This window comes from Pleurodeles waltl, chromosome 3_1 (genome assembly GCF_031143425.1).
Source record: "Pleurodeles waltl isolate 20211129_DDA chromosome 3_1, aPleWal1.hap1.20221129, whole genome shotgun sequence".
Lineage (NCBI taxonomy): Eukaryota > Metazoa > Chordata > Amphibia > Caudata > Salamandridae > Pleurodeles > Pleurodeles waltl.
The window spans coordinates 1,083,979,162-1,083,991,021 of record NC_090440.1 but is presented as its reverse complement, the minus strand read 5'-3'; the positions used below and the strand labels follow the sequence as shown (position 1 = coordinate 1,083,991,021).

Genomic DNA, 11,860 nt, shown 5'->3' with positions numbered 1-11,860 from the left:
TCCCAAAAACATTTTGACACTATAACCATCATGATCTACGACGATCAATCAGAGCCGGTGGCCTTTAAATACGGGAAAGTTATTGTTAAGCTTCATTTAAGGCTGCACTGTGACAGTGACTATTAGGCAATTGCGATGGTCATTATGAAGACATACAGGGATCCCTCTATGTACATAGACTATTATAGAGTTCAGGCTGGCTATGGGGGATGGCAGCCCTACTTTCAAGGGGCCCCCTTTATGTACGGGCCAGATTGAGGGGCTTCTTTCGGAGTTTGTTTAGAAAAGCTATGGCATTTTTGAGAAGAGGGTACGATATTGCAAAACCTCACGTTAAAGCGGCTGCCTCGAACATAGCCCATGACCATGTGGTCACCGAGCGCATGAACAAACAACCCCAGGAAGGAGCTGGGTTGTTGTACAAGGCGCGCGCTAGTGCTAAAAGGAAGGGAAGGGCTTAGAGGGTAAGGGTCCCGCCAATGCCCTAAAAAAAACTGAGGACTTCTTCAAAAGGCCCACAAAGAAGAACAGTCATAAGATGGAGGAGATCTTCCAAGAAGAAGAGACCACGCTCTAGTGCAAGTATTTTTTTAATCCGCTATCATGGCATTCGTACTCTACGCCTCAGGTGAATATGCCAAATCAGAGCTAGATTTGTTTTCTCTTAAACTCACACAGACCAGCATCGAGAACAGTTTTTTCATGGAAGTATCGCCGCTAGCCGCTCTGACACCTCTGGCGCCGATAGAGTTTTATGTGTCGGGGTCCAGGGATATGTATTTGGATTTCAACAACACTCTACTACACCTCGTTTGTAAAATAACCAAAGCAAATGGAACTAACATCGAGGATGATGCTAAATTGGCGCCGATCGCCTACACCATCGCAACCATGTTTAATCAAGTGGACATTAACCTGGGTGATCGTCTTGTCACGCAGAGTGATAACATGTACACCTACAGGGCCTACATAGAGAGTATTCTAAATTACAGTTGCAAAGCCCTGGACACACAGCTTTCAGCTAGACTCTTCCACAAAGATACTGAAGCAAATTTTGAGGACACTGCGCTGGACGGCGGCAACGCTGGTTTAAAAAAAAGAGCCAGCTTTGCCGCCGTTAGTAGGCAGTTTGCTCTCCTGGGGCGCATACATTCAGACCTTTTCTTCCAAGATAAGCTTCTAATCAACGGTATGGATCTTAAGATCAAACTCAACCGCAACAAGGACACATTCTGTCTCATCAGCGGCAATGCAGAGCAGTATAAACTGGTTATATTGTCCGCAAGTCTGTTTGCAAAGAGAGTGAAAGTGTCACCAAGCATCAGACTGGCCCACGCTGATGCTTTGCAACTATCAAATGCAAAGTACGTAATTGAACGAGTTGCTCTGAAGATATTCAGCATCCCTGCCGGTACTAGTTTAACACAGCAGCAGAATCTATTTCTGGGGCACCTACCGAAACTCATCATCAGAGGGTTTGTGGACAATACAGCTTTTAGCGGACGCTATACCTCTAACCCTTTCAACTTCAAACACTACGACATGAACTACGCTGCTTTGTTCCACAAGGGCTCTGTTGTCCCCGCAAAACCGTTCACTCTGAGTTTTGGAACATCTAATTTTGTCAGGGAATATCTTGGACTGGTCTCGCTAATGGGGAAACATCTACTGGACTCAGGAGTCATTGTTTCAAGAGAGGGGTATGGGGCCAGCTACACGATGTTTGCGTTCGACCAGACGCCTGACATGGAAGATGGTGACCACTACAACTTGATCAAAAACGGAAATCTAAAAGCTGAAATACGTTTTACAGAGGCGCTGGCTTCCAACGTGAATATGGTTGTATTCTCTGTTTTCGACAGCGTTATTCGGTCAATCACGCCCGACAACTTCTATTTGACTATCATTAAAAGATTGTAAAATGGACACAGCGGAGATACTTTACTTCTTAAGTAGGCATAAATACGCTAAGAAATATTTTTTAGGTGTATTTCCTACCAACAGGCTACTTGAAAAGATAGGCCCAGAAAGACCCCGGATTCTAGTCTTTATCACCGACCCGCATTACAAGGGTGGTACACATTGGGCTGCCATGTTTCTGGATGTAGACAAGGTTATAGTGTTTGACAGTTTAGCGGAGTTCGTCGAGCATGACATTTATACAAAACCGATATTCAAGTATCCAAACACAAGCACCAAGGAAGAAAGTCATAGGATTTGGGCGCTCACAGTGAGTCCATATAGTAGTATTAACAATTCAATTGTGGCATGGTGCTCCTGGCAAGAGGATCTTCCTTACTCCACCAATGTTTCAAGGGAAACTAACAGTGCAAAAGACAACTGTCAGGGCACTCATGAATATAGAATTAGAAGTTGGTGATGTATAGAATCTTCAGTGTGGACAGTCAATCACACCATCAATAGTTCAGATTAAATTAATTTCTTGAAGCACATAGTTTATCATAATAATTGGAAATCGTCCTTGAGTTTCATATTCATATAGCCACCACAGCCAACACGTGTTTCGTCCTATGAGAGAACCCTCTCACGGACTTCATCAGGGCTGCAAAAATGAGAACACAACTATATCTGAGGTCTATATACAAAGAACTGTTAAGAGCAGAACATAAACCACTATTTATCGTGATGTTTGTGACAGTCAAGACATGCCATATGTGACTTAGTGCGCAATCACAAAAGAAAATGTTCTGATATCAATTTATCGGACAGAGAGTTATCACCATAAATAATAACCACAATATTACTAGAGAGTAAAGCATTAAAATATAACCACAATGTGATCTCCCCTTGTATAAAGGAAATCATAAAATAAGAGTGCATGTCACCAATTTGAAAAAAGAAAGAATAAAAGAGAGAAGACCGTAACACCATAGCCAAAATCTTAGAAAAATACCCGAGAAACAAGAATAATTGAAAACAGCCACAGGCTGCTTAAACCCACGCCCGAATATTAGATGAGAAACTTTTAGAAAAAAATCAACACTAAAACTCTCTTCAAAACCGGGATATACCTTGATTCAGGTAAGTATTATGAAATAAATAATCCTTTCCAGAGACTTGTAAAATCTGCGAAAACAATCATAAGTAATCCTTTACATTATCTAAAACTCATGTGAAGCCCGAAAACACATACTACCTCAATGTAAACATATAAGTATAATCCTTGGTCTTGAAACTGACATCGTTAAAGTGCAAGAAATCTCAGAACAAATCAACTAGTGAAGAATTCATCTGACGTTATCTGAAAGTGAGATACGAAGAGAATGATAGTCAATACACTGAATAATAGTCCGGTGAGCCTAGAAGAAAACCGGTATTCCAAACGCTTCCCAATGATAACCTAGAGTACGATTATGTCCTAGAAAAATCCCCTCAGGATCACTCACCTTCTATCCAAATGTGTCAATATCTAATGGGAAAACAAACCGTCGTCCAATAATCTCACAGCGTTTCAAGTGTCCGAGAGTCAATTACGAAAGTCGAACGTCTGAGGCGGATGCATTTCTGTGTATTCACGTAAGTAATGAAGACATAGAAAACGGACTGGACCAAAACACGGGCGCCATCTTGGAACAGAGTATACTCAAATCTCGAGGTAAAGGAACTAACAACATCCCGACCATCGGTCGGAATATTAAAACACTAACTACATCCTAAAAATAACCTGTAAACAGCCATAATCAGCGGAAAGTTACTACAATCATGATCCTAATTTACACCGGGTATTGACCGCATAGGAAAAACAATATCTAAAGCCCAACAAATAAATAAACAACATCTGGGTTTCCTAAATCTAGACATAGCTGCTGATGACCTCAACAAACATACGGTCAAAATCTACAATGTACATTTATGTAATGCCAGCTACATATGTCAAAACGAGGAGAAATACCAAAATACATGAAGGTGATTGAGAAAATTTATAGTAAAATACAGAGAGAGAGAATATAGAGTTAGTAAATGTGACGTGCCCCAATCATGTCATGTATAGACCTCACAATGGCGGGTCTCTAAAGTATAAAACAATAAAGAACAGATCTACGAATGTGAATTGCTAATTATACAATTAAAGTATTACTACTCATGATCTACTTTAAAAAGTACCAATTAGTACATGGAAGAAAGGTTTGTATATTGCCCATACATAAATATTATGACTTCTGTGAAGCATCATTCATAAAACAAGCACAATTAACAGAGTATATAGTATCTTCATATAGCTAAGACACAGTACAGAATGGAAAATAATTTGCCAAAAAACTGATCATCAATGCAAGTATTATTGAACACGTAAGTCAATACAGGTAGAGAACCTAAAACACAAACAATGAGTATATATGTTGAAAAACAAGAATTATTATCCTATTCTCCCAAATATTATTCCATTTCGAAATTGGTGTTAAGAACATCTTCTACCGCTCTGAGTTTTAGGATCCAATAGCATTCTCTTCTTCTGAGGGCTAACTCTCTGTTGCCTCCTCTAGGATCTTTATTTATACGGTCAAAACCAAAAAATTCGAAGCCACACATGTTGTTTTGTTTGGGGCAATGCCGAATATGGTTTACTATAGGGTATCTCTCATCTTCTTGTCTCAGGGCTCTGAAGTGCTCGCTAGCCCTAGTTCTCAGTGGTCTAATAGTGCTACCTGGCAAATTATTTTCCATTCTGTACTGTGTCTTAGCTATACATTTTCTCAATCACCTTTATGTATTTTGGTATTTCTCCTCGTTTTGACATATGTAGCTGGCATTACATAAATGTACATTGTAGATTTTGACCGTATGTTCGTTGAGGTCATCAGCAGCTATGTCTAGATTTAGGAAACCCAGATGTTGTTTATTTATTTGTTGGGCTTTAGATATTGTTTTTCCTATGCGGTCAATACCCGGTGTAAATTAGTATCATGATTGTAGTAACTTTCCGCTGATTATGGCAGTTTACAGGTTATTTTTAGGATGGTAGTTAGTGTTTTAATATTCCGACCGATGGTCGGGATGTTGTTAGTTCCTTTACCTCGAGATTTGAGTATACTCTGTTCCAAGATGGCGCCCGTGTTTTGGTCCAGTCCGTTTTCTATGTCTTCATTACTTACGTGAATACACATAAATGCATCCGCCTCAGACGTTCGACTTTCGTAATTGGCTCTCGGACACTTGAAACGCCGTGAGATTATTGGACGACGGTTTGTTTTCCCATTAGATATTGACACATTTGGATAGAAGGTGAGTGATCCTGAGGGGGTTTTTCTAGGACATAATCGTACTCTAGGTTATCATTGGGAAGCGTTTGGAATACGGGTTTTCTTCTAGGCTCACCGGACTATTATTCAGTGTATTGACTATCATTCTCTTCGTATCTCACTTTCAGATAACGTCAGATGAATTCTTCACCAGTTGATTTGTTCTGAGATTTCTTGCACTTTAACGAGGTCAGTTTCAAGACCAAGGATTATACTTATATGTTTACATTGAGGTAGTATGTGTTTTCGGGCTTCACATGAGTTTTAGATAATGTAAAGGATTACTTATGATTGTTTTCGCAGATTTTACAAGTCTCTGGAAAGGATTATTTCTTTCATAATACTTACCTGAATCAAGGTATGTCCCGGTTTTGAAGAGAGTTTTAGTGTTGATTTTTTTCTAAAAGTTTCTCATCTAATATTCGGGCGTGGGTTTAAGCAGCCTGTGGCTGTTTTCAATTATTCTCGTTTCTCGGGTATTTTTCTAAGATTTTGGCTATGGTGTTACGGTCTTCTCTCTTTTATTCTTTCTTTTTTCAAATTGGTGACGTGCACTCTTATTTTATGATTTCCCTTATACAAGGGGAGATCACATTGTGGTTATATTTTAATGCTTTACTCTCTAGTAATATTGTGGTTATTATTTATGGTGATAACTCTCTGTCCGATAAATTGATATCAGAACATTTTCTTTTGTGATTGCGCACTAAGTCACATATGGCATGTCTTGACTGTCACAAACATCACGATAAATAGTGGTTTATGTTCTGCTCTTAACAGTTCTTTGTATATAGACCTCAGATGTAGTTGTGTTCTCATTTTTGCAGCCCTGATGAAGTCCGGAGAGGGTTCTCTCATAGGACGAAACACGTGTTGGCTGTGGTGGCTATATGAATATGAAACTCAAGGACAATTTCCAATTATTATGATAAACTATGTACTTCAAGAAATTAATTTAATCTGAACTATTGATGGTGTGATTGACTGTCCACACTGAAGATTCTATACATCACCAACTTCTAATTCTATATTCATGAGTGCCCTGACAGTTGTCTTTTGCACGATATTCAAGTATGTAAAAAGCATTATCCTCTGTTGAGTAGAATAAACTACGTGTACAGGATTCTCTAGCGGGGAACATTATTTATATTTTATTAGTAAAATGTCTGAGGGTAACATCTGTATTCTGCTGATCTAGTAAACAACGATGGTATTGTTATGAAATATGTGAATGAAAAGACTAGGCCAATGTCGAGTGTTGTTAAAACAGAATACAGTGTTTGTCAAAAGTGTAAGGCCTTGTAAAACCTCCATTTGTACTGATGACTGTCTAAAATAAAAACATTGTAAACATGAAATCAGACTATGCATTTTTATTCACCCACCACGTATTTTAAAACCATTTTTAAAAAGATGTCGGACTACTGTTGAAAAGTTACGTGTTTCTTAGAAACAGTTCACATCACAAACATTTACACTGGTAAATAATTGAAGTAAAAATCTTTCGACATGCACACCTTTTAACAAAACTGTACAACTACTCAAATGTTGTGATAGCATTAGAGCTGTAGCTAAGTGTTCATTTTGAACAGTCTCTTTTTAGGCTCCATAGTTAGAGCGTCGCTGCACCTAGACTGTGTTAGCTGCAGAAAGAAAGGCTCTGTCGACATGGTGGGACTCCTGGTAAAAATGCCACGGGTTGGATCTTTTAAACTTTCAAGCATTCAGTGGTGGTCGGCGTTACCAACGATCATGGCAGGAATGCTGAGCTCCGCAGAGGCACTTAGGAACTGCTCCCATTCTCTAGGAGTGTTTTGGGTCAATAGCATTTTGCTGAGCGTGAGACCCCTGACCAGATCATACATGTGTGATCCAGCAACCGTTTGCCCCTTATAAATGATTTCACCCCGGTCGTTCCAAGAGGTCAGATCTTAGGTAGCAGCCATTTTATCTAGTAACATTTGATCTGCCCCTCTATACTTCTGACTTATATTTTTTGAAAGGTCTACGACAAAGGCGTCAGTGGTGGCTGGCGGTCCCGGGTCTTGAGGCGCTACTGGGTCTGTTACTGGCTGTTCCTAGGCGGGTGTATACAGAGTAAGTTTGTTTTTTTCAGCGCTCAATTGTTTGTAATACTGTAAAAAGTTTTTTAGGACTCCTGAGTAAAGCCCCGCTTTGTTGTGTGGTTTTAAATTGTTTCCGTTCAAATTGGCTTTGATCTCAGCATCGAGACGCTGCATCTCATTTCTGCGTATGTCCCAGATGTCACCGGTGGAAGGGCCCAACTGTTCCAACTGGTGGCGATGCACAAGGTACATTTTTTGGGAGTGCTCCAGTATGTCCTCGATAGGAGACCTGTTATCATCCACAACAACCATGTTTACAAGGTGTTTAGGTAACAAGTTGTTGTCGTTGAGATTACTGGGGATGCCTTCTATAAATCTGATGTGTGGGAACTTTTGGGAGAGTTCCGTGTAAAGATCTTGCCAGCAAGAATGAAGCCACACAATGTTGTTAGGGGTCTGAGATAAAACACCGAGAGCATTTTCTAGCAGTTTCTTTATAAAATAACTTTTATCGCTATTTGACTGGCTAACATGCAGGAGAATGGGTGTTGCAGCCTGGTGTCCTTAGCAGTTGGGGTTCACCACTCTGTCTTTTAATAACTGTACGGTAGTGTTTTGTAGTCCTCGATGAGGACCCGTTTATCAAACACTACGTGCAGTGTTTTATACAGCGATTGTGTTGTAATTTCCCACCTCTTTTTGGACCTGACTATGCTAGGGTGGTTTACGACTATTGCTGTGCTATTTTCGTGATCGCTCGATGCGTAGTGCTCATGCACCAGACCATTCAGACTGTGAAAATGAATTTTAACCGTATTGTTAACGTTTAAAGTGATACCTTTGACTTTCATGCAAACCCTATTGTTAGAGGTTTTGTAACTGTAGGTCTTGGGTCCTGAGGAAGTGGATTCGAGTATGTACTCATCCTTTTCGAGTTCGCTGGTCAAATCTCCTAGATAATCACCCAGCAGCGGATCTTCATCACCCTCTTTAATAACAAAAATAACGGAGTCTGTGTCATGGTACAAACAATGATCCTGAAGCTTACCCAATAGCCTGTAAAGCTCTAGACGAGTTGTGAAGCACGCTATGAAGATGTTTATATTGTTACATGTTGTGGGGTACTCTCTGGTGTATTTCCAGCGTAGAATGGCCGTCTCATCATCTATAAATTCAGAACTGGACACGTAGTAAGACGGGGCAAATAGATACTTAAAAAGCTCGTCTGGTTCAGTGACAATGAATGTGTTTGACAAATTGGTACGCTGTGCGAATTTTCCCCACAAGGAATTAAGACAGAGCTTGGACAACTGACATCTGGTGGGGTTAACCTTAATGAACTCAGGTCTCAACTTAATACCCTCGTGAGCATGGTGATAAGCAATATACTTTTGCTTCAAGGGTTCATCGACACACCAGTTGGGATACCCTGATGGCTCCTTTTTTGTCTCTGAGAAACAAGTTGATGTACTCAGAAAAGAGTCGAGATGTGGTGTGTGGAAAGTGCCAAATCTCCAGTATTTTACCGAAGTGGTGCCCTTTCTCGAGGGCCGTTTGTACCTCGGTGGTTCACCAAGTCCCCTCCAGCAGCCTTTGCTCATCACTATGTCTACACGTGCGCTAGTCTGTTTACTTTCAGCACATGTTCGACATAGGGGGAACATTAGCTTGCCGTCGACTCTGTACGGAAGTACTGGGAAGTAAAGCTTCCCTGAAGGGTGAATTTGACACTTAACAAGCTCAAAGTACTCGTTGAGGGGCTTAACGTTCCTATATATGATCCTAGGATGCTCCACTGGGCACAACTTCACTTGTTCACAAATGGATACAGACTGGTGAAGTTGTAATAGTGTATTTTCTCACCCTCACCAGCGACACTGTGCAGTTGAATGGCGTTTGTACGACCGCCGAATAAGGCGTTGCAGGGTTCCAAAGGTGCTGGTAACTGTTGACTCTTAATAAAAGTGCCCAGTTCAACATCTTTGGTTAGCTCGTCTAATCACTTGTGCTCCTGGAGGGTTCTTAAAGCAAAGCCGCTGCTTTCAGCATACTGCGACTTTGCCAGAGTACGAAGATGCAGATGTTCAAACGTTGTGCCCTGCAGTCTATTAAACTTATAGGGTTTGTAACAATGCAGACTACCATGGTAGAAACAGCCATTGAACTCAAAGGCGGTTGACACCCCGTTAATTAATGCATACCCGTCTAGGTAGTAGCGGCCCAAGCGGTATTCGCCACCCTGCAAAGCATTTTGAATGAAGATGTTCTCTTTCTCCAAGACGTACATGAGCCACTGAATAGACGGGAGGAGTAACGTTTCAGTTTACTGTTATAGAGGTCGGTTGGTACTAGAGCTGTGGTTTCAGGTTTTAAAAACAAGTGCTGATAAATATACATGCACATTGAAGCCAGAGCAATGTTCCTAAATGGGTCTAGGTATTCCGGTAATTTTTTTTCTCTTGCGGGATTTGATTTAAATAATCCTAGCCCAGTTTTTTCATCTCCACCACAATGTCTCTGAAAAGGTTGCACGCTTTTCGCAAGATCATGACATCTGCCTGACAGTAGGCTTTCAACTCTGTTTGAAAATGAAACTAATTTTCACGGTTTTCATCGTACCACTGTAGAAAGCTCTGTTTTTCAGATGGCATCATGTACTCAATGCCGTAACTGGCTGAGGCATAGGACCGCTGTACTTCTGATTAGCCCACATGTTAAAAAAGTGAGGGAAATAACCTTTGCAGCCTTCAAAACCAAAGGCTTTTGTCAACTTCATGGGCAAAAAATTCAAGGTGTCTATGAACCTAATTTCAAAAGGCACAACCTGTAACACCATCAGTTTGGAACCCTGGGTGATGAGCTCCACAGCCAACTTTTCACGAATCAGGTCCCTGAGAATAAAGAATGAGATGTGCACTTTCGAGTTGTGCGCTAGCAGTGTATACTCATAGTATTTCGGCTGCATGAATGTGTTGAGGAAATCGTTCACACACGACCGGCCTTCAAACTCCCAGTTTTCATTGGCTGTTAGATGATGGGCGTAAATGGAGTTAGGCTGGTGCACACCCATCTCCTGCGTACACTCTATATCGAATATGTAGTCTTCTGTTTTTTTCTGGCTGACACATTTTACAGTGCATTTCACACTGGTGTCTGGTCCAGTTGTTGTATATGTGATTGCAGTGCTCCCACACATACTTTGCTCCTAGGAAACCCTTCAGGTTCAAGATACTGTAAAAGTGGTTTTCATGATGTAACACACAAATGGTCTTGTTTTTGACACGTTCATTGGCCTTGAAGTACTTCCAAGAACCGCTGTGGTACAGAACATTTACTGTAAAGGCAAAATGGTTCTCAAAAAGGCCGAGGTCCCCAAACCCAACCAGTCTGTCGGGCGGTAGTTTAAGCGCCTCATGGGCTGAAGCTGCCATAGACATAATGACGTTGTCTTGGGTGGCCCGGTCCACCAACAATCCTGTGATGCTTGCCGCCAGACACATATTGGTAGCTCCGCTGTTAAAGTCAAGCAACTATCAACATTTTTTGCAGTTCATTTTACTGTACATGACGCTTTTAAAGGTTCTGGAAGCACCACCCTCACGACCCCTAACAACGAGGGCGATGATTCTAAAGGTCCCGTACACCAGTAATTCAGCCATGCTCTGTAAAAGCTGAGACAGGTTTTTCTAGAAACGACACAGAGCCGAACACATCTCGATCGTCTGGTGAACAGAGGACTATTGAGACCCTGCCCCTGAAAACGCATCTGAAAGAAAACGTTAGGCCCCACATTGTGTAACAATCGTTCTATGAACGTTTGCACGGCCTGGTGCATAACTATAACACCATGATCGGAGGAGATTAGGTGGTCTAGGTTAACGAACCTAAACTCCTCATAGGGCTCTGTAGCATTAAACCTCTCCACAGTATGACAATACCTTCTTACACTTTCCAAAAACACCTGTTCTGAAGCCTCAGCATGAGAACCGCCGGAGGTTGGGGGGCTCCCCGAGGCATCATCCGCCGGTAGTTGAGTATGGTTCGCTGCTGGTGTATTTTTATACCTCCTTATAATGCTTAGTCTGGCTTTCTTTAATTTCCTTATTAAAAGCTTACAGTTTCTAGCGCTACTAACCCACTTCTGTTTCTTACAAACCCAACTGTTTTTTGGCAACCGGCCACAGTCTATATGAACAACATTTGGGGTATTTACAAGTGGTGACCCTGACATTTCACCTGATAGGGGAGGGGATCCTTCAGAATGTTTCTGGTTAAGCATGCTCTGAACTTTACCCCATGAGGACCTGTAAATGCCCATAGTCTCTCCTAACTTTATATATTGAGACCTTACGGGGAGTGTTTTAGGTGTTGAAGGTTCTGTTTTTATGAGTTTTAAACCGTTAGGGGTTGGCTCACTCTGCTTTTGAGTTTTGAGTGCTCGTAAAACACCTAGAGCTTTACTGAGTACATCCTGGGTCTTATTTTTATATTTAGACCTAAGGACAGCAGTATTAATAAATGCGGCTCTTACAT

General features: G+C 41.2%; 1 protein-coding gene across 1 annotated transcript; it reads left to right on the top strand.

Moving 5' to 3' along the window:
* Nucleotides 1–603: 603 nt before the first annotated feature.
* On the top strand, nt 604–1,920 carry LOC138283552 (uncharacterized protein F54H12.2-like). Its single transcript, XM_069221492.1, has one exon. The coding sequence runs from the start codon at nt 604–606 to the stop codon at nt 1,918–1,920; it is 1,317 nt and encodes a 438-aa protein (XP_069077593.1).
* The last annotated feature ends 9,940 nt before the right edge of the window (nt 1,921–11,860 follow it).